The sequence below is a fragment of the Grampus griseus genome, assembly GCF_964374135.1.
Source record: "Grampus griseus genome assembly, chromosome: 14".
Classification (NCBI taxonomy): Eukaryota; Metazoa; Chordata; class Mammalia; order Artiodactyla; family Delphinidae; genus Grampus; species Grampus griseus.
Genome location: NC_139008.1, coordinates 64954610 through 64981636, shown reverse-complemented (window position 1 = coordinate 64981636; position 27027 = coordinate 64954610). Strand labels below are relative to the sequence as shown.

At 37.7% G+C, this 27027-nt stretch overlaps 1 protein-coding gene across 1 annotated transcript in view; it reads left to right on the top strand.

Moving 5' to 3' along the window:
- Positions 1-27027, top strand: part of TRPC4AP (transient receptor potential cation channel subfamily C member 4 associated protein) — a 76911-nt gene that overhangs the window by 16784 nt on the left and 33100 nt on the right. The window contains exons 2-7 of the mRNA XM_082670735.1: positions 6556-6684; positions 9731-9847; positions 12737-12794; positions 14755-14810; positions 19076-19204; positions 26988-27021. Of these exons, the coding sequence (XP_082526861.1) occupies positions 6556-6684; positions 9731-9847; positions 12737-12794; positions 14755-14810; positions 19076-19204; positions 26988-27021 (523 nt within the window). The remainder of the gene's footprint in view (positions 1-6555; positions 6685-9730; positions 9848-12736; positions 12795-14754; positions 14811-19075; positions 19205-26987; positions 27022-27027) is intronic.

The window sequence follows — 27027 nt, the reverse complement described above, 5'->3', positions numbered from 1 at the left end:
TTGAGTAGTATGAACTGTTTATATATTTTAGATATTAATACCTTATCAGTCATATATTTGCAGATATTTTCTCCCATTCAGTAGGTTATGCCTTTTCATGTTGATGGTTTCCTTTGCTGTGCAAAGGCTTTTAAGTTTGATCAGGTCCCATTTATTTATTTTTGCTTTTGTTTCTTTTGCCTTAGGAGACTGGTACAAAAACATACTGCTATGATTTATGTCAACGTGTGTTCTGTCTGTGTTCTCTTCTAGGGGTTTTATGGTTTCCAGTCTTACATTTAGGTCTTTAATCCATTTTGAGTTTATTTTTTATATGGTGTGAGAAAATGTTCATATTTTTTAAAAATTTATTTTATTGAAGTATAGTTGTTTTACAGTGTTTGTTACAGATTTCATTGTTTATCATGTAGCTGTACAGTTTTCCCAACACCACTTACGGAAGAGACTGTCTTTTCTTATTGTATATTCTTTTCTCCTTTGTTGTAAATTAATTGACCATAAGTGTGGGGGTTTATTTCTGGGCTCTCTATTCTGTTCCACTGATCTGTGTGTCTGCATGTATGTGCCAGTATTGTGCAGTTTTGGTTACTGTGGTTTTGTAGTATAGTCTCAAATCAGGGATTGTGTTATCTCCAGCTTTGTTCTTTTTTCCTCAGGATTGCTGTGGGAATACAAGGTCTTTTGTGGCTCCATATAAATTTTAGGAATTTGTTCTAGTTCTGTGAAAAATGCCATGGGTATTTTCTTAGGGATTGCATTAAATCTGTAGATTGCTTTGGATGTATGGACATTTTAACAATATCATTCTAATCTAAGAACACAGGATATCTTTCCATTTCTATGTATCAATCTTAATTTCCTTCATAAGTGTTTTATAGTCTTCCGAGTATATATATTTTACCTCCTTGGTTAAGTTTATTTCTAGGTATTCTTTTTGGTATGATTTTAAGTGCGATTGTTTTCTTGTTTTCTCTTTCTGATAGTTCATTATTAGTGTATATAAAAGCAACAGATTTCTGTATGTTAATCTTGTGTTCTGCAACTTTATTGAATTCATTTATTCTAATAGTTTTTTGGTGGAAATTTTAGGGTTTTCTATATATGGTGTCATGTCATCTGCAAATAGTGACAGTTTTACTTCTTTCCTTCCACTCTGGATGCCTTTTATTTCTTGTCTGATTGCTGTGGGTATGGCTTCCAATACTACGTTAAATAGAAGTAGCAAGAGTGGCATCCTTGTCTTTTTCCGATTTCAGAAGACAATCTCTCAGCTTTTCACTGTTGAGTATGATGTTAGCTGTGGGTTTGTCATAAATGACCTTTATTATGTTGAGATATGTTCTCTGTATTACCAACTTTGACAAGAGTTTTTATCATGAATGTATGTTGAATTTTGTGAAATGCTTTTTCTGTATCTATTGAGACGATCATGTGATTTTTTATCCTTTTCTTTTGTTAATGTGGTGTATCACTGATTGATTTGCGGATATTGAACCATCCTTGCATCTCTGGAATAAATCTCACTTTATCGTGATGTATGATCACTTTTATATATTGTTGAATTTGGTTTGCTAGTATTTTGTTGAGGATTTTTGCATCTATATTCATCAGAAATATTGGCCTGTAATTTTGTTTTGTAGTGTCTTTGGTTTTGATATCAGGGTAATGGTGGCCTGGTAGAAGGAATTTGGGAGTGTTCCATCCTCTTCAATTTTTTAGAATAGTTTGAGTATAGGTATTATTTCTTCTTTATATGTTTGGTAGAATTCTCCTGTGAAGCTGTCTGGTCCTGGACTTCTGTTTGCTGGAAGTTTTTTAAATTTTAAATTCAGTTACACTATTAGTGATCAAGCTGTTCAGATTGTCTGTTTCTTCCTGATTCAGTATTGGAAGGTTGTATGTTTCTAGAAATTTGTCCATTTCTTCTAGGTTGTCCAACTTGTTGGCACATAACTGATCATAATATTTGCTTGTGATTTTTTTGTATCTCTGATATCAGTTGTTATTTCTCCTCTTTCATTTCTTATTTTGTTTATTTGGGTCCTCTCTCTTTCTGGCTAAAGGCTTAACAGTTTTGTTTTATCTTAAAAAAAAACTAGATCTTGGTTTCATTGATCTTTTCTATTTTTTTTTTTTGGTTTCTCTTATATATTTCCTCTCTGATTTTTATTATTTCCTTCCTTCTGCGACTTTGGGCTTTGTTTGTTCTTCTTTCTAATTCCTTTAGATAGTAGGTTAGGTTCTTTATTTGAGATTTTTGTTTTGTTTCTTGATATAGGCCTGTATCACTATAAACTCCCCTCTTAGAACTGCTTTTGCTGCATCTCAGATTTTAGAATGTTGTGTTTCCATTTTCATTCTTTGGGTATTTTCTGATTTCCTCTTTGATTTCTTCAGTGACCCATTGGTTTTTTGGTAGTTTATTTTAGTCTCCACCTGTTTGTGTTTTTTCCCCATTTTTCTTGTAATTGATTTCTAGTTTCATACTGTTGTGGTCAGAAAAAATGCTTGACATAATTATCTATGCACTTAAATTTGTTGAGACTAGTTTTGTGGCCTAGCATGTGGTCTTTCCTGGAGAATGTTCCATGTGCACTTGAAACGAATGTATGTTCTTTTTTTGGATGGACTGTCCTGTAGATACCTATTAAGTACAACTGGTCTAATGTGTTATTTAAGACCACTGTTTCATTATTGATTTTCTGTGTCAGTGATCTGTCTATTGATGTAAGTGGGGTGTTAAATCCCCTACTGTTATTGTGTTATTGTCAACTTCTCCTTTTATGTTTGTTAATGTTTGCTTTATGTATTTAGGTTCTTCTGTATTAAGTGAATATATGTAAATGAATGTTATATTCTCTCTTCTGTTGATTCCTTTACTATTATATAATGCCCTTCTTTTTTTGTTATATACTTTGCTTTAAAGTCTATTTTGTCTGATATGAGTATTCTTTCCTGTTATTTCCGTTTGCATGAAATGTCTTTTTCTATTCCCTCACTTTCAGGTGTGTTTTTAGCTCTGAAATGAGTCTTTTATAAGCAACATATAGATGGGTCTTGGTTTTTTACCCAGTCAGCCACCCTATGTCTTTTAATGGGAGCATTTAGTCCATTGACATTTAAAATGATTATTGATAGGTATGTACTTACTGCCTTGTATGTACTTATTGTTACTTTTTTTTTTTAAACGATCAGGGCCTTCTTTCCTTTTTTAAAAAAATTTATTTATTTTTGGCCACGTTGGGTCTTCGTTGCTGCATGTAGGCTTTTCTCAAGTTGCGGTGAGCAGAGGCTACTCTTTGTTGCAGTGCGTGGGCCTCTCATTGCAGTGGCTTCTCTTGTTTCAGAGCACAGGCTCTTGGCACGTGGGCTTCAGTAGTTGTGGTGTGCGTGCTCTAGATCTCAGGCTCAGTAGTTGTGGCGCATGGGCTTAGTTGCTCTGCAGCATGTGGGATCTTCCCGGACCAGGGATTGAACCTGTGTCCCCTGCAATGGCAGGCAGATTCTTAACCACTGTACCACCAGGGAAGTCCCTATTGTTACTTGTTTTCTGGTTGTTTTTGTAGTTCTCCTCTGTTCTCTTTTTCTTCTTTTAGTTTCTTCCTTTGTGGTTTGACGATTTTCTTTAGTGGCGTGCTTATGTTCCTTTTTCTCTAGTGTTTGTGTATCTATTTTAGGTTTTGATTTGTGGTTACTATGACATTCATATATGTTGACTTTTAACTGTATTGACTTGTTTTAAACTAATAGTCATGTAAGTTCAAATGCATTCTAAAAGATCTGCATGTTTTTACTCCTCTCCCTCACATTTTGTTTTTGATGTCATAGTTTTATATCTTTATGTTTATCCCTTTATTGTTTATTATAGTTACAGTTGACTTTACAGTTTTTTGTCTTTTAATTTTCATATAGCTTATTTAAGTGGTTGATCCTCAGCCTTTACAATATATTTGCCTTTCAGGCTTTCACCATTAATTATGATGATAGCTGTGGAATTTTGATTAACGGCCCTTTATCAGATTGATTACATTGATTAGTTTTCATGTTTGACCCAACCTTGCATTCCTGACATGCATCTTGCTTTGTCTGTTGTATAATCCTTTTTACATATTGTTGGACTAGGTTTGCTGGCACAGCTGATCCTTGAACAATAGGTTTGAATTCCATGAGTCCACTTATATGTGGATTGTTTTCAATAAATACTTACTGCAGTACTACATGATCTGCGGTTGAATCTGTGGATATGGAACTGTTGATACAGGGCTGATTGTAAAATTCAACTGTATGGGCAGTTGTCACCCCTAACCCCCATGTTGTTCAAGGATCAGCTATTTTGCTGGGCGTTTTTGTGTTTATATTCATCAGAGATATTGTTCTATAAGTTTTCTTTTAATATCTTTGTTTGGTTTTGGTATCAGGATAATAGTAGCCTCATAGAATGAGTTGGGACCTGTTCCCTCCTCTTCTGTTTTATGGAAGAGTCTGTGAAGTATTTGCTAATTTCTCTTTAAATGTTCAGTAGAATTTACCAGTGAAGCATCTGGACTTGGGCTTTTCTTTGTGGGTAGTTTCTTTCCTTCCTTACTTGCTCCCTCCCTCCCTTTCTTCCTTTCCTATTAAATTACTAATTTGATCTCTTTAATTGTTGTAGGTATGTCAGATTTTCTGTTTCTTCTTGAGTCAGTTTCTGTTGTTTGTGTCTTTCTGGGAATCTGTATATTTCATCTAAGTTATGTAGTTTGTTGGCATACAGTTGCTCCTAGTACTTCCTTGTAAACCTTTTTATTTCCTTAAAATTGGTAGTATTGTCCCCTCTTACATTCCTGAATATAGTTGAGTCAGTGTGAGTTGGTCACTGTAACTATTTTCAATATTGTTGGTTTTTCAAAGAACCAAATTTGATTTTGTTGATTATTCTCTGTCATTTTTCTTTTCTCTATATCACTTATTTTTGCAATGATCTTTTTAATTTCCTTGTGCTTGCTTTGGGTTTGGTTTATTCCTTTTTTCTCCTAGTTTCTTATTGTGGAAGATAAGATCATCTGAGATCCTCTCTCCTTTTTAATATAAATGTTTCTAACTATAAATTTGTCTGTAAGCACTGCTTTTGCTGAGTCCCGTGAAACCATTATCGTCTTCTCTTTCTTTCCTTTCAAGGAAGGGAAAGATGTTTTTTCATAGTTCTGGGGCTTGCCTTGATTTGAGCTTGCTTGAAGTATATAAAATTTCTGATAATCATTTAGACCTACGGAAGTGGTAATTTCCTATGGTTCACCCTAATACAAATTACTTTCACAAACATCTCATTACCTCCCATTACCCCTGTATTATCTTATTTTTACAATCTAAGAAAACAAGCTCAGGAAGAATAATGGGACTTGCTCAAGGTCATAGGACTGATATGCGTCCGGATAGGCTAAGATGTTATTGAAGATGTGCATGTCCTGTAATAAATTACAGTGAACTTTTGATCTAATTGAGGGACAAGTGTACATGAAAATAATTGACTTCTGGCACCTGATAATGCTGTGTCCCCAAAGTAGACACTGCCATATTGATTAATGAACCTGTCATTAGACTAGGCTATTGCTCATGCCTTCACACATTTACTGAGTGTCTGATCTGTGTCTGGTATTCTTTGAGAGAAAGAAGGTGTGCACAATAAACACAGCTTGGTACCTACTCTGAAGGAGCTTGTGGTCTACAGGAGGGGGGGACAAATGAGCCAGTAATTATGATACAATATGATAAATGTTAGATAAGGCCCCAGACTCTTAGAAAGGAGAGAGGGGAAGGCCTATCAAGGAAAATTTCTGGTTTTGTGGCTTGCATTTAGGAGAAAGAGCTTTCTGGGTAGAAAAGGCAGGGAGGAGAAGGAGCTTTCCAGATAGAAAAGACATCCAAAGATGTTCTGTGGCGGTAGAGTTCACCCTTGAACAATACAGGGGGTCGGGGCACTGACCCTCCACAGTTGAAAATTCTTGTATAGCTTTGAGTCGGCTCTCCATACCTGCAGTTTCCCTGCACTTGTGGATTCAACCAATCGTGGATTGTGTAGTACTGTAGTATTTACTATTGAAAAAAATCCCATATATAAGAGGACCCATGCAGTTCAAACCTGTGTTTAAGGGTCAACTGTATATGGGTGTGTGTAAATAATTACCCACCTTGCCCCGACCTTAGGTTTATTTTCTCCCCACACAGGTGGCATACCATATATACAGGTACACAGCTCTGTAGGCAGGGGAAAAGCATGTGCAGAGAGGCATAGAGAGAGAACATGTACATCTGGAGCCTAGAGCGGGCACTGGGAAAGAGATGAAGCTAGAGAGGAAAGTCGGTGATAGAATAGGAAGGGTGTGTATCATGAGCAAGGAGCTGGACTTTTATCTTGCAGGCTGTTGGGGAACTTCTGAACGTTTCTAGAAAGACCTTTGAATTATTTGTCCTGTGTGGGTTTGGGAGCCAGCTGCTCTCTTTTGCTGTATATGCTAGTAGTTCTTTCCTCACCAGTAAACTTTTCCTCTTTTTTTTTTTTTTTCTTTTGCCTCACAGTTCACTGAAACTTTTTTGACGGAGAGGGACAAACAGTCCAAATGGAGTGGAATTCCTCAGCTGCTCCTTAAGCTGTATGCAACCAGCCACCTCCACAGTGACTTCATTGAGTGCCAGAACATCCTCAAGGTAACTTAGGGGACTTGGAGGGACTGCATTCAGGGTCTCCAGATGATACAAGATGTCTGATTTTTTTCTCTTCTTCCGCCTACTTTTTAAAATAGTCTGTTTTTATTGCATAAGCTATAGAAAATTTGGGAAGTTCAGAAAAAGTGCAAACAAGAAAATAAAAATCCCCAATAATCCCCCACCATCCAGAGATAATCACCATTAAGTTTCCTGTGTATATACTTTTGGGTTTTATTCACATTTGTTTTGTATCAGTGCTTGCTTAATTAAGGAGGCCTGTGCCCTGGGATTAGGTTACCTTCTTTTTCAACAGGATTTAAAAGATCCCATTTTGCTGAAGGTTCAAGAAGTAGCCTTGTGGCTGTTGATAATTATGACTAGCATATAAAGATGAAGGGACTGGGCCGGGTGGTTGAGAGAGGGATGGAAAGAATGCATAGACATCTAGGGCAGTTGTTCTCAATCTTGAGTGTGTATCAGAGTCACCTGGAAGGCTTGTTAAAACAGAGTCCTGGGCCCTACCGGCAGAGTTTCTTATTTAGTAGGTCAGACTTCAGCTTGGGGAGGTGGGTCCAACTTTGAATTTAGATTACTGGCTCTAATGTAGCTAAAACCCATGCAAGTTATATTTGATCATAATGAAACGATATAATGTTTTTCAGAGGTGAAGTTCTGTTTATTATATCGCATAAGAAGTCGTTTAAAAATAGGGCCAGGGGCTTCCCTGGTGGCGCAGTGGTTGAGAGTCCGCCTGCCGATGCAGGGGACATGGGTCCGTGCCCCGGTCTGGGAATATCCCACATGCCGCGGAGCGGCTGGGCCCGTGAGCCATGGCCTCTGAGCCTGCACGTCTGGAGCCTGTGCTCCGCAACGGGAGAGGCCACAGCAGTGAGAGGCCCGTGTACCGCAAAAAAAAAAAAAATGTATATATAATAGGGCCAAAAAGTTTAGTCTGTACCTTTGAGAAGAGACGTTTGGGACTTCCCTGGTGGTCCAGTGGTAAAGGATCCGCCTTTACCACTGGCGGGAACACGGGTTCAATCCCTGGTGAGGGAACTAAGATCCCACATGCTGCAGGGCAACTAAGCCCACTTGCCACAACTACTGAGCCCGTGTGCCTCAACTAGAGAGCCTGCGTGCCGCAAACTACAGAGCCCACGTGCTCTGGAACCCGCGTGCCACAACTACGGAGCCCAGGTGCCCTGGAGCCTACGTGCCACAACTAGAGAAGAGAAAACCCGCACGCCACAACTAGAGAGAAACCTGCACACTGCAACGAAAGATCCCGCGTGCCTCAACGAAGACCCTGCATGCTGCAACTAAGACCTAACACAGCCAGAAATAAATAAATTAATTAATAAATAATAAATCTTTAAAAAAATAGAAGAGATGTTTTGTCTATACAACTTTTTTGTAAGTTGAAAATCATTCCCAAATAAAAATTTAATTAAAAAGAAGGCATTTTGTCTTCTTGATCTTCTCACAGTCTGATTAGGATAGAAATAGTGTCTTACACTTGTTTGAAAACCTTTTGCAAGGAATAATGCATTATTTCATTTGATTCCTGCAAAATCTCTGAGATATGAGGTAGATGAAAGAGGGAAATTAATATTTTGAATGCTTGCTATGTGATCATCATTTCTTTATGCACTCAGCAAATACTTACTTGAAATGTACTGTGTACCAGGCATATTTAATTTTTATGATAACTCTGTGAGATGGGTGGTATTAGTATATTAGTCCAAAATACTTTGATTGCAGGTAACAGTAACCCACTCAGATTAGCGAAAAAGATCTTTTATTGTCTCACATAATCGGAAAGCACAGATGTGAACTGAGGGGCCAAATAGAGTTAGGCTGTCCATTTCTTATCTTGACATCTGTGTGTGGCCTCATGTTCCTCCACAGAAGTAGGGCTATTGCCTGAGGAAGAGAAAAGGAGATATTGAGCAGGCAAATCCAGATGTCTTCTCCGTTCCCTTTTTCAGTTGAGAAAACAGACTCAGCATAACCTGCCCAAAGTCACGTGGCTATTATTGCTGTGAGCCCAGATTTGTCTTACTCCTGAAACCAGTTTCCATTGTACCATGTTGCCAGCAGAATTACATTCTAGTTTTATAAATGAGAGAAATGAAACCCAGAGAAAGTAGTTCAGTCACTTACTAATTATGTGATCTTGTACAACTTTGTGATTTTGTTTTTCACCTGTAAAACTACACTCACTTCACTGAATTGTTTTAAAGATTAAATGGGCTAAAGTATAGAAACCCAGTGCTTGGCATATAATAGGTTATCCATAAGAGAGGGTTCTGCTTTTTCTTTTTTTCTTTTTCTTTTTTTTTTTGCTTTTTCTTGATGTGTGGTACCTGGACCAACATCAGCATCACTTGGAGACTTACTATAAATGCACATTCTCAGGCCCCACCCCAGACCTATTAAATCAGAAACTGCAGGTGGGACCCAGCAGTCTGGGTTTTAACAAGCCCTTCAGATGATTCTGATGCTCATCACTGTGTGAGAACTGCTGCTCTAGCCCACTGTGTTCCATCTTCCCTCGAGGTTCCTGAGAAGGGAGCATAACGAGTAGGGCCCTATTATATTCTTCCTATCCTATCTCCTGTTTCACCCCAAATAGTTCTGCTTTCTTTTGTAAGCACAGACTCAGGAGCCAGACTTCCTAGGTTTAAGTCCTGACTCTGTCACGTACCCTGTATGACATTGACAACTTCTTTGTGTCTCAGTCTCCCTATCTGTAAAATTGGGCTGATAAATTACTATTATATCATTGGGTTGTGAGGATTAAAATAGGTAATAGATGAAGTACTTAGAACCATGCCTGATACATAATAAGCATTTAATAAGTTAGCTATTACTACTATTACAACAACTTTTATTGTATCAGCTTTTCTGTAAGATTTTTTTTTTATGGTTCATTGTCTTTGACCTCATGGGAGTTCAAGTTGTGATTAAAATGCAAACTGGTGTTTTGGTGTCTGGTTTGTGTTGGATGCTAAACTGAATGTCTTTCTGTATCCTTTTTCACTAGGAAATTTCTCCTCTTCTCTCCATGGAGGCTATGGCATTTGTTACTGAAGAGAGGAAACTTACCCAAGAAACCACTTATCCAAATACTTATATTTTTGATTTGTTTGGAGGTGTTGATGTAAGTTGTTGTTTATTATTACTACTGCTACTTAATGGCTTGGGAATTTAACTCTTGAAATGGGAGGTAGGAAACATTTTACAATTTATAGCAAACATTTCAGAATTTTCATCTTTTTTTATGATTTTTAAAAAATTTTTACTGAGTTATAGCTTACATACCATACAGTTCACTTGCTTTACTTGTACAATTCAATGATTTTTGGTGTATTTACAGAGTTACAGAGTAACTATCACTACAGGCCTAGTTTTTTTTTTCTGGCCACGTGGCATGTGGGATCTTCCCCAACCAGGGATTGAACCCACACCCCCTGCATTGGAAGGTGGAGTCTTAACTGCTGGACCCCCAGGGAAGTCCCCAGAATTTTCATCTTTAGAAGCTCAGTGGTATTCACATATATTGAAGCACCAAAGCTTTTACACTAGAATAATTGATTTATGTAAATTGATCTGGTGGCGCAGTGGTTAGGAATTTGCCTCCCAGTGCAGGGGACGTGGGCTTGTTCCCTGGTCGGGGAACTAGATTCCACATGCATGCCGCAACTAAGACCCGGCACAACCAAAAATAAATAAATTAATTAAATTAATATAATTAAAAAATATATATATATATATATCCCCTTTTTTTTAAGGTACAAAGACAGGTATGTCTCTCTGGGACTTCCCTGGTGGTCCAGCGGTTAAGAGTCCACATTCCCAGTGCAGGGTGCCCAGGTTCAATCCCTGGTCGGGGAACTAGATCCCGCATGCTGCAATGAAGATCCCGCATGTGGCAGCTAAGACCCAGTGCAGCCAAATAAATAAATTTATTAAAAAAAAAGAAAAAAAATGGAGATCTGCATAAATTAAATGACTTCAGGGACTAGGATGAACTAGAGAGTGCATGCCTGCTTTTATGAGGAAATGGCTTCCATTCCTATTGACCTTTGCCCTCAGGGATGTAGGAAATCTAGATTCTTATGTAGAATCTCCCAGCTTTTCAGTAGATGTAGACCTCATGAATTATGTCTGTGGCCCAGGTATGATCCATCACTTGGCATTCAGGGACTTTTAATTTATTCATTGACATAGTCCATCCTTTATTTCAAGAGAATTTATTTTAAATATAATAACCTATGCAGATGAATATCTTATACTTTTCTTGGATGACTGTGAAAAATGGGGCATCTCTTTTCAAAAGCATTTGTGTAGTATGCTTCAAAACCTTAAAGATCATTACTCATTTTGCCCTGTTGTTTCCATTTGTGTGAATCTCTCATGAAGACGTAAGTCAAAATGAGATAAGGCTTTGTATACAAAGATGCTTAGTGTGGCTTTATATATAATAGTTAAAAGTATTCATCAGGAGGAAGGTAGTTCTTGTTTTCTATAAGGTCAAGGGTGATCTCGTTGATATTCTCTGTTATTTTCTATTCTCTGCTAAATTAGTTTCCATTCTAATCCTTATTACTTTTCTTCTGCTTGCTTTGGTTTTGTGTTGCACCTCTTTTTCCAGTGAATTGAAGTGAAAGATTAGGTTATTGGTTTGAGATAATTCCCTTTTTTTCTTTTAAGCGAAATTTATTTTTTGCATTTTTATTGAAGTATAGTTGTTGTACAATATAGTGATTCACAATTTTTAAAGGTTATGCTTTGTTTATTTGTTATTGTAAAATATTGGCTGTATCCCCCATGTTGTACAATACATCCTTGTAGGCTATCTTAGACTTACTAGTTTGTACCTCCCACTCTCCCACCTTTATATTGCCCCCCACCGACTGGTAGCCACTAGTTTGTTCTCTGTATCTGTGAGTCTGCTTCTTTTTTATTATAGTCACTATTGTGTTTTACTTTTTTAGATTCCACATACAAGTGATATACAGTGTTTGTCTTTCTCTGTCTGACTTATTTCATTTAGCATAATGTCCTCCAAGTCCATCCATGTTGCTGCAGATGGCAAAATTTCATTCTTTTTTATGGCTGAGTAGTGTTCCTGTGTGTGTGTGTGTGTGTGTGTGTGTGTGTGTGTGTGTGTGTGTGTGTGTGTGTGTATTCCTGTGTGCTTGAGTAGAATGTGTATTCTGCTGTTGCTGGGCAGAATGCTTTATAGCTGTCAGAGCTTGTTGGTTTATAGTGTTCAAGTCTTCTATATTTTTGGTATTACCTCATTGTCTATCCATTATTGAAAGTAGGGTATTATCCAGCTATTATTTTTGAATTGTCTCCTTCAGTTCTGTCAGCTTTTGCTTCATGTGTTTTGAGGTTCTGTTGTTAGATGCATATATGTTTATAATTGTTATATTGTCCCGATGGATTGACCCTTTTATCATTATAAACTGTCCTTTGTTTCAACAGAATGGGTTTTTAAATGCATATTTATTGTAAACAGTTTAAACAGAATTATGTGTTGTATTACAAGTATGTAAAATGAAAAATGAATGCATATACTCCCCAGCCCCCTGTAGAAATCAGTATTAACAGTTTATGGTATACCTTTTGTGATTCTTTTTATAAACTTATGTTTATAAAAAGAACACAAATATTCTAAAAGCAAAAGAGGAATCATAGTGAAAATGTTCTGCAGCTTTAAAAAAATTAAAGCCACGTTGGACCCCAGAGATTAACTAATCTAACATTCTTATTTTTAAAAATGAGAGCCAAGGCCATGGAGGGACACTGACTTGCCCGAGTTTACATGGGGAATAGGTGGCTGAGCTGCAACTAGAACCCAGGTTTCCTGACTCTTGGTACAGTGCTCATTTCCCTGAACTTCACTGCCTTCTGCCTGTGTTGGGACCAAGAGGGTCTTGCAGTACCCTGACAGATATTTGGGCCATGAGTTGTCATGGCAAAGACTGTTTTGTAAGTTGTGCTTTGAATTTTGAAGCTTTTATCCAATTTTTTTTTATAGCTCCTTGTAGAAATTCTTATGAGGCCTACAATCTCTATTCGGGGACAGAAACTGAAAAGTAAGTATACTTATCAGCCACTGGTACTCATTTCCTAACCTGCTGTTATGATGGTAATTCCCAGGAGTTTCTCTTCTTTCCCTTCCTAACTCTTAACAATGAGGACATGCCTTATGTTCGGCTGTAGGACACTCTCCGCCCCTAACTAAGCAGCTCTCTTTATTTTATACTTGGTAGAAATAAAAGTCTAGTGCTTTAAAAGAAAAAGTGTGAAAACTACTGGGCTAAAAGAATTGCATCTTTGTAGTTTCTAATAGTCCTTGGTTTCAGCTTTTATGTTTTCTTTGCAAATTCTTATTTCTCATATAGTTAATTGAGAGAGTAAGGAAAAGCCTGGTAAGATCATTTGTTTTATTTTTTAATTATTGTCTTGTTTTTGTTGTTATAAAAGTGATATAAGCTCTTTGTGAAAAGTTCAGTCATTACCAGAATGTGTAATTTATTTGTGTTTAGGGTAGCACATTATTTCTTGGACTGGGTGGTAGGTATATGGGTATTATTCTATTATTATTCTCTATAACTTACACATGTTGCAAATATTATTCTTAGGTAGTCAGTTGATAATTTAAAAAAGTGAGTAAGTACACTTACTTTGGCATTAAAAGCCAGAGATCAGTTAACATCTGATGAATGCTCTACTACAAATATCACTTTTTTTTTAATTAAAAACTTTTCCTCCCAACATCAACATGACATATTATGTAAGGCCTTGTTTGTATGTGTAGTAGTGGTTAAGAGGATTCATATTCATCTTTTATGTCGCAGCTTTGTATCCTATCTAAATTGGTCTTCATGTCCTCTACCCTCATAGCAGGTAGCATCTTGTAATTACTTGTTGGTGTTCTTATTTATTCTCTCTTCCCCCACTAGATTTATAAGTTCCATGAGGCTTTGTCTTTTTTTTTTTTTTTCGCTAACCACTGTATATTCTGTATCTGCTCTAGAGTGGATGCTGAATAAATATTTGATGAATGAGTGAATTCCAGTTCCCTTTGAAAATGAAAGGTCTAGAAGTACTGAAATATACTGATTTGGTGTTCCAACCTGCTCTGAAGTCATGAAATAAATAAACCAGAAGCCCCCATAGGTTGAAAAGTGGTGATGAGGGATACAGGACATCTGCATTATCTCAAGATTATGTCAGATAACCCTTCTGGTCAAGCTAGCTTGGCAGGGCTGCCCACTGGGATCTTGGAAGGAAGCCTAACATTTTAGAGTTTGTGGCAGCATAGGAATTAATGCAAACAGTTTTTAAAAATAAAAGTAATGCCAAACAAAACACTCTATCCATGGTTCATACTCAATTTTATCATCTCCCAGTTTTGAGGACTTGAAAATTTAGTTTCCTTTTTGTCGTACTCTCCTGTTCCTGCTCACAGAGAAGTAACTAGTTCTTTATTGGTACCCAACGTAAATAACAACAGAACAAAACACGTTGAGTCTGTAGTAAAAATGACATCCTTGTTTGCTGCTAGTAGAATTTTCAGTGGAAATTTATAACATCAATCCAATTACTTTGGATTCTCGTAATTCTGCTTTTGGAACTGTATCTTAGGGAACCATTTCAACACAAGCATAAAAGGACTATATGTTATGTTGTTTATTTCTAGTCTATTTAAATAGCAAAATTTTTAAAACCCTGGATATAATTCTAATCAAGCTATAAAGGAACATGGCTTACTAAGTGATAACACCACAACAGGTTGAAATTATAAAGACTGTGGAACATAATAAGCACAATACTATATCAAACCAAAAAGCAGTGTACAAATTGGTTTGTAGGCTCTGATGCAGGCACCATGAAACTCTTTGGTGAATAAGGACTGGAAGGAGGTATGCTAAAAGGAAAATAATCATCTTGGAGGGGATTATGAGGAACAATTCTATGTTCAAAAATTTAATTCTGTTACACTATCTTTCCAATGAGAAAAATAACCAGTTATTCCCCTTTCACTTTCAGTAAGTGATGAAATGTCCAAGGACTGTTTGAGCATCTTGTATAATACCTGTGTCTGTGTAAGTATGCCTGCCATCAGGGCCTCATTTTTCTCCCTGCCACATCTGCAGTGCTCGAGGAGGGAAGATTTGAATGGGGTGGTAGACATGACAGCTATCTTCAGACATTGGAGAATTGGACTGATATGTGCCTGAGAACCATAACCAACAGGTAGAAATTATGGATGGCAAAATTTCATATTAATTGAGCCATGGCTGCTTCAGCAGGTACTGAACTCCTCTAGCCCTGGAGGTGTCCAAGCACAGACTGAACAAAAAACTTGTTAAATGGATACAAGCATTGAAAGAGTGCCTGTGACGTTTTAGGATTCCTTTAAACTCTATTGTACCTACTCCTTCATTTTTATTGTTAGAAAACAAAACAAGAACCAGAAGACCCACCATGTGTTGATCAGGACATCCAACTAGGTTGATCACTGAGTGGGAAAGAATGGTGAATAAAAGAAGCAATTTGGTGGAAAGAGCATAGCACTTAGTGCTAGAACTTGGTTTGGGGTTCTAGCTCTTGGCTTCATGCTTATTAATTCTCCTCCCTGTGCTTTAGTTTCTTATCTTAGTAGAGTGTAGTTGGTAATCATACATCATAGGGTTGTTGTGGGATTTAAATGAGATGATAGATGTGAAAGCACTTTGTAAAGCAATATACAAATGTTAATTTTTGTAAGACCCAGTACCTGTCTTTTGGGAACATATGTGCTAAACTGTAAAGCGTGAATCAAATACAGCAGAATGAAACAAATGCTGTTGTAGAAGTGAAACCTCTATGCAATGAAAGCACAAAGGAACATTTAATTCCATTTCATTTCTTGCCTCATTCAAAAAAAGATTTCGGGCATCATTAGGAGTATGTAAGATCTACCAATATTATAAATTTAGAAGTAGGTATCCAGGAATTGGGCTGAACATAAAATCATCTGTATCGCGGATGGGGTACAAATTTGGGTTTAAGCTGATATCATATATTAACGCATGTATCTGGAACCTAGAAAAATGGTACAGATGAACTGGTTTGCAGGGCAGAAATAGAGACACAGATGTAGAGAACAAACGTATGGACACCACGGGGGGAAAGTGGCGGGCGGGGTGGTGGTGGTGGGATGAATTGGGAGATTGGGATTGACATGTATACACTAATATGTATAAAATGGATAACTAATAAGAACCTGCTGTATAAAAAAATAAAATAAAATTCAAAAATTCAAAAAATAAATAAAACAGAAGCAATATTGTAACAAATTCAATAAACACTTTAAAAATGGTCCACATCAAAAAAAAAAAAGAATAATGCTACTATGAACATTTGTTCATATGTGTAAACTTGACTGAGCTAAGGGACACCCAGATATCTGGTTAAACATTTTTTTTCTGGGTGTGTCTGTGAGGGTGTCTCTGGAAGAGATTAGCATTTGAATCAGTAGATGCCCTCACCAATGTGGGTGACCACCATCCAATCCATTGAGGCCCTGAATAGAGCAAAAAGGTGGGGAGGTTGGGCGAATTCACTCTCTGCCCGAGCTGAGACATCCGTCTTCCCCTGCCCTCGGACTTGGAGTTCCTGGTTCTTGGGCCTTTGGCTCCAACAGGGACTTACACTGTTGGTTCTGATTCTCAGGCCTTCTGTCTCTGACTGAATTTCATCACCAGTTTTCCTGGTTCTCCAACTTGCAGATGGCATATCAAGGGACTTCTCAGCCTCCATTAAAAAAAAAAAAAAAAATTTGGGTTTAAGCTTCTTAGCAACCAACACAAATAGGGAAATATGTTTCAACACTTAACACAAAGTTCAGCATCCATAACATTGCTATGCAACAGAAATATAACACTTAGGTTATTTTATTTTACCTTTAGGAATAGCATATTTATTAGTTCAGGATTGATATCTTTTTTTTTTTCTTTTTTTTTTTGGCTGCATTGGGTCTTTGTTGCTGTGCGCGGGCTTTCTCTAGTTGCGTTGAGCAGGGGCTACTCTTGGTTGTGGTGCGTGGGCTTCTCACTGCGGTGCCTTCTCTTGTTGCAGAGCACAGGCTCTAGGCGCATGGGCTTCAGTAGTTGTGGCACGTGAGCTCAGTAGTTGTGGCTCACGGGCTCCAGAATGCAGGCTCAGCAGTTCTGGCGCGTGGGCTTAGTTGCTCCGCAGCATGTGGGATCTTCCTGGACCAGGGCTCGAACCCGTGTCCCCAGCATTGGCAGGCAGACTCTCAACCACTGCGCCACCAGGGAAGCTCCAGGATTGATATCTTAAGATAAAAATCAGCATCCACAAAAACCTTGACAACATAAATGATAGGCTGTTTGAATAAAAAGAATTGAAAAGGGATAATGTAAAGCTTTGGACATAACTCTAAATAAACAAATAAGAAATTAATGCTGAGGGCTTCCCTGGTGGCGCAGTGGTTGAGAGTCCGCCTGCCGATGCAGGAGACGCGGGTTTGTGCCCCGGTCTGGGAAGATCCCACATGCCGCGGAGCGGCTGCGCCCGTGAGCCATGGCCGCTGAGCCTGCGCGTCCGGAGCCTGTGCTCCGCAATGGGAGAGGCCACAGCAGTGAGAGGCCCGCGTACCACAAAAAAAAAAAAAAAAATTAATGCTGAGGTCCTGAGCAAGTGAGATATGTCTTAGGGACATACAAATGAAAAATAGTTTAGGGGCCTAAACTGTCAGTAAGTTCAAAAGGATTCAGCAAAAACTATTGTCACCAAAAAGGCTAATGCAATCTTAGTGTAATAAACCTGCACTTTTAGTCACTGATTAGGCTATATATGGTATTTTGTATTTGCTTCTGTGTATCACATTTTAAAAAGTATAAGAATGTATTATACCAGTCTCTCAAGAATATTAGAGTATAATATAAAAAGACTCCGAAAACAAGTGAAATAACCCATCACCCCACCATACTTAGGTTATTTTCAATTTCCTTGTAGCCACGTTTTTTAGAAAGTAAGAAAAGAAGTAGGAAGAAATAGGTGAAGTTAATTTTAATGATGTATTTTTTTTTTTTTTTTTTTTTTTTTGCTGTACGCGGGCCTCTCACTGTTGTGGCCTCTCCCGTTGCGGAGCACAGGCTCCAGACGCGCAGGCTCAGCCGCTTTGCGGCGTGTGGGATCTTCCCGGACCGGGGCATGAACCCGTGTCCCCTGCATCGGCAGGCAGACTCTCAACCACTGTGCCACCAGGGAAGCCCTAATGATGTATTTTATTTAGCACAGTATTTCAAGAATGTTATTCCAACATGTCATCAATATAAGTAATTATTAATGAGATATAATTCCTTTTTTTTGTATTAAGGTTTCAAAATCCAGTGTGTTTTTTACTTTCAGAGCACATCTCAGTTCAGACTAGCCACGTTTCAAGTGCTCAGTAGCCACATGTAGCTAGTGGCACAGGTAAGCACAGACAGACCCGTGAGATAAAAATAAACTGATTGTTCAGGTAGTGCACAATTATTCTTGTAACTAAGGCCAGTAAGAAATTGTTCTTATAAAATAAGATGATATATGTGTGATGTAATGACTCCATCATTGTCAGCTTCCATGTAGTTAATAGTCTTATGAGGCAGTCTTAATGAGGCTGTTCGTTAATAATGACACCTAATGTTAATAATATTCCAGCAAAACACAGTTCAGTTAAAAAAAGGAAGGAAGGGAAAGGAAAGAAAGGGAAGGAAGGAAGGAAGGAAAGGGAAAGAAAGAAAGAAAGAGAGAGAAAGAAAAGGAAAGAAAAAGAAAAGGAAAGCAAAGAAAGAAGAAACAAAAACGTAAAGAACATAGGATGATATGGTCCAACTTTGTGCTGATCTGGCTTAAACCCAGGTTAGATGGAAACCTAGGGCTTTTAGAGTTGCAAACACCAGTGCCTCCAAGGATCAGGCAGAAAACAAGAAACGTTTGAAGTTGCCTGTTTTGGAGTGGGGACTTGTGCAAATTGTGACTAACTGGAGTAAGCATATCCTATCTGAAGACTTAAAGTCAAAATTTAAAAGGTATTGCTGGCCAAATAAAACTTAGCCTACTGGGTGCTGGCTTATAGCTCATGATTTAGGTACTAGGTTAAAAACCTATGATGGATATTATTTAAAAACTCCTCCCCATAAAAATACATTTGTACACAGTGTTTTATATATAGTTTTAGGGAATTAAGGGCTCAGCTAACAGTTCCTGATGTAGCGTGGAATTGCTTTTCCAGTGTCTGGAATGGATATTTTGCCCTTCATATTTTATTTTGGGGTTATAACCATTCTGCTTTTTCTCTTCTTCTCCCTTGCGATAGACGGAAGGGGTTACAAAGCGTTTGGCAGAAAAGAATGACTTTGTGATCTTCCTGTTTACACTGATGACGAGTAAGAAGACATTCTTACAGACAGCAACCCTCATTGAAGATATTTTGGGTGTTAAAAAGGTGAGCTGTATCCTCTAGCAGGTGAATGACCAGGTGGAGGAGAGTGCCTCAGACAGTTGGATTCTCAAACCTGAATAATGTACAGAACTCTTCTAAAGAAAAACTCTGCCATACTCCTAGTGTTAACATTATTTTTTTGTGTTACTTAAGTATATTCACTAGGTTATACTACTTATACTAATAGATCTTAAATGATTATAAAACCTAAACAAATAGATTGAAATCAAACTACTTATAAAACTCAAAAGCTCAGATTGACTTTGTGAATTTCATGTGTTAGCTAATGTTACTTTGCTGAAATCAAATTGTCCCTCAATTATTATGGTGCAAGATCTTTTTAGCGTAGCTCTAGTGCTGTATGCTGTATAATAACTCCATTCTCCTACCACTTTTCTATATTTGAACTGTTGTGAAGCTTTCTTGTGAGGATGTTTGACTTTCACTTATTACGTTCACCTCTATTTTTTCTCTTTAGTTTTCAACAAAGTTTAATTGACAACATAGGAAATAACAAATATGAGCACTGAAATCCTGCCAGTTGGTCATAAGATGGACATTCAAATGATCCAGGATATGCTTTAAAAAAAAAAAACAAAAGGACTATGATCGAAGTGAAAGCACTAAATTAAATATTTGTCATCGAGAATTCACAGACGGCGCCCCCCCCCAGCAGATCTATAGGCATGTTAGAGAATCACTATATTAGATTTTTGGTGTAATGCTTGTTAGGACCTGGCTTACTTCCCCAAGTCCTTGTCCCATGCCTCCACGTCAGTTGCAGGTTTGCAGATTCCTTCCTTTTACTACCGAGGAGGTAGGAGCAGCCTCTTAGATTTTCTGTTGCAGTGAAAAGAGTACCCATGTGCATTGTGGTGACCCCAGCTTTCATTTCTGTGTTTCTGCTGGCACTTTCCCCAGGCTCTGCTTGTTATTGCGCAGGCAGAAGATGCACAAGTGACCCATTGTCTGTAGGAAAACATTGGAGATGTGTGCAGGTCCCAGACAGACCCTTTGTGCCCTTTGATGAAAAGGCTTTGTTATTTTTCCAATAATTGTATGCACCAGTGTGTGAGAAGGGGCTTCCAGGGCGGAAACTCCAGACTCCCTGGCAGTCTTAGCATAAGACTCTAGGATTCCTCCTTCATAACTTTTCCTGCTTGTCCCTCATGCCCTCTTCCTCCCTCTCATACCTTTCTGTGTTGCCAAAAATAGTGATGAGTTCTGCTAGACATTACGGGTACCTTAGTGCAGTTTGAAAGGGGGATAGACACCATAAGAAAGTGGGAACACAAGCCACAAACTGGGAAAAGATATTTGCAACCCATGCAACTAACAAAAGATTGGTATTCAGAATTTATCATGGGGAATTCTCTGGTGGTCCAGTGGTTGAGACTCCGGGCTTCCACTGCAGGGAGCATGGGTTCGATGCTTGGTCAGGGAACTAAGATCCTGCATGTAGTGTGGCACGGCCAACAAACAAACAAAAGCAACAACCAAAATAACCCCCAAAACAACAACAGCATTTATCATGAATTCTTATGAATCAGCAAGGAAAAGACAAATGGCCCAGTAGAAAAATGGGCAATGATAGGAGCAAGCATTTTACAGAGGAGAAACAAATGATCCATAAAAAGAAGATGCTTAACTTCACTGATAATCAGGAAAATGCAGATAAGACCACAGTGAGAGAGCTCGAGAATGTGTATCACTGGAAACACTTACGTTACTGCTGATACCTTTTTATATCAGCAGAATATATCTATTTTGTTTTCTAGTTGAACGTGGGCATACCCTGTGACCCAGCACCTAAGGAAGCACTGACCTGAGGGCCGAAGCATCAGTATTGTGGCCTGGGTAACCTGTAACCTATGCCCAGGCACACTCGTGGGGAAGCTCAATTCCAGAGCAGTGATTCTTAGAAATAAAAACACTAAATTGAAGCCAGGAGGGTGTGAAATGAATTCAGTGGATCTACCAGCTAAATAGAAAAGATCAAAATGTATTATGTAAGGGTATTGTTTAAGTTTTTGTTTCATATTTATACACATACATTCACCTGTGTATATTTACTGTGTTGTGATGGAAATTTTATTTTTTATTCTTGGACATTGTCAGAATGGTTTGGAAGCCACTGCCTCAGAAAAACTTCTGCACATGTGCATCAAGAAACACATAAGAAAGGTTATGGCATTATTGGTTAAGGGCAAAAAACTGAAACCAGGTCTCTGATCCATCAACAGGAAAATGGATAAATGTCCTCTATTCACACAATGGGATATTATACAATGACTGTTGCTATAGGCGACAACATAGCTAAATCATAGAAATTATTTTTTTATTTTTTGTGGTACGCAGGACTCTTACTGTTGTGGCCTCTCCCGTTGCGGAGCACAGGCTCCGGACGCGCAGGCCCAGCGGCCATGGCTCACGGGCCCAGCTGCTCCGCGGCATGTGGGATCCTCCCGGACCGGGGCACGAACCCGTGTCCCCTGCACCGGCAGGCGGACTCCCAACCGCTGCGCCACCAGGGAAGCCCTATTTTTAGTTTTTTAAGGAACCTCCATACTGTTCTCCATAGTGGTTTTATCAATTTACATTCCCACCAATAGTGCAGGAGGGTTCCCTTTTCACCACACCCTTTCCAGCATTTATTTTTTCTAGATTTTTTGATAATGACCATTCTGTCTGGCATGAGATGATAGCTGTAGTTTTGATTTGCATTTCTCTAATAATTAGTGATGTTGAGCATCTTTTCATGTGCCTTTTGGCCATCTGTATGTCTTCCTTGGTGAAATGTCTATTTAGGTCTTCCACCTATTTTTTAATTCCGTCCATTTTTTAATAATTTAAAATTGCAAATATTTTCTCCCATTCTGAGGGTTGTCTTTTTGTCTTGTTTATGGTTTCCTTTGCTGTGCAAAAGCTTTTAAGTTTAATTAAGTCCCATTTGTTGTTGTTTTTATTTCCATTACTCTAGGAGGTGGGTCAAAAAAGGTCTTGCTGTGGTTTATGTCAAAGAGTGTTTTTCCTATGTTTTCCTCAAAGAGTTTTATAGTGTCTGGTCTTATATTTAAGTCTTTAATCCATTTGGAGTTTATTTTTGTGTATGGTGTTAGGGAGTGTTTGAATTTCTTTCTTTTACATGTAGTGGTCCAGTTTTCCCAGCACCATTTATTGAAGGGGCTGTCTTTTCTCCATTGTTTGTTCTTGTCTCCTTGGTCATAAATTAGGTGACCATAGGTCTGTGGGTTTATCTCTGGGCATTCTATCCTGTACCATTGATCTGTATTTCTGTTTTTGTGCCAGTACCATACTGTCTTGATTACTGTAGCTTTGTGGCATAGTTTGAAGTCAGGGCCCCTGATTCCTCCAACTCCGTTTTTCTTTCTCAAGAATGCTTTGGCTATTTGGGGTCTCTTGTGTTTCCATATGAATTGTAAAATTTTTTGTTCTAATTCTGTGAAGAATGCCATTGGTAGTTTGATAGGGATTGCATTGAATCTGTAGATTGCTTTGGGTAGTATAGTCATTTTCACAATATTGATTCTTCCAATCCAAGAACAATAGTATATTTCTCCATCTGTTTATGTCATCTTTGATTTCTTTCATCAGTGTTTTATAGTTTTCTGAGTACAAGTCTTTCTCCTCCTTAGGCAGGTTTATTCCTAGGTATTTTATTCTTTTTATTGCTATGGTAAATGGGAGTGTTTCCTTAATTTCTCTTTCTGATTTTTCATTGTTGGTGTCTAGGAATGCTGGAGATTTCTGTGCATTAATTTTGTATCCTTCAGCCTTACCAGATTCATTGATTAGTTCTAGTAGTTTTCTGGTGGCATCTTTAGGATTTTCTGTGGATAGTGTCATGTCATCTGCAAACAGTGACAGCTTTACTTTTTCTTTTCCAATTTGTATTCCTTTTATTTCTTTTTCTTCTCTGATTGCCGTGGCTAGGACTTCCAAAACTATGTTGAATAATAGTGGTGAGAGTGGACATCCTTGTCTTTTTCCTGATCTTAGTGGAAATGCTTTCAGTTTTTCACCATTGAGTATGATGCTTGCTGTGGGTTTTGTCATATATGGCTTTTGTTATGTTGAGGTAGGTTCCCTCTATGCCCATTTTCTGGAGAGTTTTTATCATAAATGGGTGTTGAATTTTGTTGAAAACTTTTTCTGCATCTATTGAGATGATCATATGGTTTTTATTCTTCAGTTTGTTAATATGGTGTATCACATTGATTGATTTGCGTGTGTTAAAGAATCCTTGCATCCCTGGGATAAATCCCACTTGATCATGGTGTATGATCCTTTTAATGTGCTGTTGGATTCTGTTTGCTAGTATTTTGTTTAGGTCTATAATTTTCTTTTTTTGTGATATCTTTTTCTGGTTTTGGTATCAGAATGATGGTGGCTTCATAGAATGAATTTGGGAGTGTTTCTCCCTCTGCAATTTTTTGGAAGTATTTGAGAAGGATCAGTGTTAGCTCTTCTCTAAATGTTTGATAGTATTCGCCTGTGAAGCCATCTGGTCCTGGACTTCTGTTTGTGGGAAGATTTTTAATTACGGTTTCAATTTCATTACTTGTCATAGGTCTGTTTATATTTTCTAATTCTTCCTGGTTCAGTCTTGGAAAATTTTACCTTTCCAAGAATTTGTCCATTTCTATGTGGTTGTCCATTTTATTGGCATATAGTTGTTTGTAGTAGTTTGTAGTAGTCTCTTATAATCCTTTGTATGTCTGCAGTGTCAGTTGTGATTTCTCCTTTTTCATTTCTAATTTTATTGATTTGCGTCCTCTCCCTTTTTTTCTTGATGAATCTGGCTAAGGGTTTATCAATTTTGTTTATCTTCTCAAAAAAACAGCTTTTTTTTTTTTTTTGACTGGTCTAAATACATAAATTTACTTTCCCCCTTACCTTCCTTTCTTTGGGAAAAGGAAAAAGGAAACATTACTCTGTCTACTCAGAGAGCAAGGAGAACAGCAGAACAGATGAAGGGGGACTGAAATTACTGAGTCTTCTACCCGCTTCTGTTCTCTCTCAGCCTGTGTGTTGTCCTTATAGGTGAGTGAGAGATGTTAGGATTTCAGCATGCTGCTCCGTAACTGGAATGGGGCAAGAAATGCTCCAGCTGTTTTAATCAGTGACGTTTAACACGTTTCAAGTGGCCAAAGTGTGCAGCCAGCACAATACCCAAAGCAATTAGATCATTCCTTTTTAAGACCAAGAAACTTTCTGTTGGTTTGATCTACTCTTGGTTTGATCTACTCCAGAATACCAAATACATAGATTTTGGAATAAACTCAAATAAATTGTAATTTACTTTCACCCAAAATTACACATCCTCTACCTAAGGACAAAGTCACTACTCCTCTAAAGATACCGAGGGGAAGGGGAGTAGCTCAAATGAGTCTGTAATTTAAAATCACAACCAGAGAAGAAACACTTCAAGCACAATGGGGACATTCCATTTGAAGAGCCACATTCATTTGGAATGTTTGCTTTGAAAACAACTCTTCTGGGGAATAAAGAACCAGCTTTTAGTTTTATTGATCTTTGCTATTGTTTTATTCCTTTCTATTTCATTTATTTCTGCTCTGGTCTTTATGATTTCTTTCCTTCTACTCACTTCGGGTTTTCTTTGTTCTTCTTTCTCTAGTTGTTTTAAGTGTAGGGTTAGATTGTTTATTTGAGGTTTTTCTTGTTTCTTGAGGTGAGATTGAATTGCTGTAAACTTCCCACTTAGAACTGCTTTTGCTGCATCCCATAGGTTTTGGGTAGTCGTGTTATCATTGTCATTTGTTTCTGTGTATTTTTTAAATTTCTTCTTTGATTTCTTCAGTGATCTCTTGGTTATTTAGTAGCGTACTGTTTAGCCTCCATGTGTATAGTGTATCATTTTTACAAAGCTCAAAAATAGGCAAACTCAAATCATACAAAACTTTTTTTTAATGAAAAAGCAATAATAAACAAAATTCAGGATAGTGGTTACCTCTGGCCGAGAGAAAGGGAGATGTGATAGGAAAGGCACACATAGCTATTCACTTTGTTATGCTTTATAACATATGTTGTATCAAGTATTAAATAAAAATTAAAATATAACACAAAGAAGTGGGCCTGGAGGGTGGGGGGGGCGGGACCTGGTTTGCAACCCATACACTAAGTTGGACAGGGCTAAAGGAACAGATGAGCTGGAAGTCCCAGTTTCCAATAATAACAATAGCTAACATTTGTGTACTGGGAAGGCAAAGGTGGAAGAAGCTACTCCCAAATAACCCCTCCACAGCCAACCAGAAATAGGAGTGAGATTCACAAGGGCTTCTAGGAATCATTCATTGGTTCAGTATACATTTACTGAGACCTACGCTACCAGGGTCTATGCACTGAGGCTCTGGAAAGGAGGTAAGATACACTCCTGACTCAAGGCAGTGTCAGTTTATTTGGGAAATTAGATGCAGGAACAGATAATTACAAGATCATGTTATATGTGCAGTGATAGAGAAATACCCAATCCAGTGGGAGTTAAGTACATTAGTGGGATGAAGGGTAGCAGGTATTATCTGAAGAATGTAAAGATGTTTCAGAAGGAGAGAAGACCATGTGATGTACAACATTTGTGGATATTAAGGAAGAAAGAAAATGAGAATATAACCAAATAACAAAAAGCATTTCATAAAATTAAGTACTCATTCATGATAAAAGCTAGGAATAGAAAGAAAATTCCTTAACTTGGTATTGTATATCTATTAAAACTTACAGCAAACATCAAACTAAACCTGAAACTTTGGAAATATTTCTAATAAGGGAAAAGAGGAGAAGGTCTGCTATCACTTACTCTAGATAATTGGTTACATGGGCATGTACACACAAGGAGACACCTATAGGAGTGTTCATTACAACACTGTTTAATAGTGAAAAATTATAGTCCACCTAAACATACACATATTTAAAAAGAATGATTGAATAAATTGTGAATTAAAACAATGAGAAATGATTGAAGTAGACTTAACTTGTATCAGTGTAGTTGAATCTCACTGTTGACCGTGAAGTATCATTCACACTGTGCATGCAGAACAAAACCATGTATTTTTGTTTTATTTTTTATTGAGGTATAATTGATTTACAGTATTATATTAGTTTCAGGTATACAACATAGTGATTCAAAATTTTTATAGATTATACTCCATTTAAAGTTATAAAATATTGGCTGTGTTCCCTGTGCTCTACAATATATCCTTGTAGCTTATTTATTTTATACATAGTAGTTTGTGAACAATACCATTTATTTTTTGTGGAAATATTTGTAAGTGTGAAAACGTGTAAAAATAATAAACAGAGTTCAAAATAATGGTTACGTCTTGGGGGGGAATGAAGTGAATGCAACTAGGTAGGGATACACAAGGACCTTCAGCTATATTTGAAATATTTTATGTCTTGAAAACATCTATGGCAATTTCTGATTGATAAAACTTGAGTGGTAGGCGTTTTTTTTAGGCAAAATGGGGCATATGAGCAAAGGTGGAGAGTAAGAATAGTGGTCCTCAAAGGGTTTAATCCTCAAACCAATCCTATGAGGTAGATTAGATTAGTCCCATTTGACAGAAGAGCAGACAAAGACTTAGGTTCCATGACTTACCTAGGGTTGTGCAGCTGCGAATTGTGGAGCTGGGATTTGAACCTAAGCGGTCTAGCTACCAAGCCCCATTCTTAGGGGAATGCAAAAGAGCAGTACATCCAATCTCAAATGAACTGAGCATGGGGATTGTTTTATTTGTGTCTTTTGTAGGAAATGATCCGACTAGATGAAGTCCCCAATCTGAGTTCCT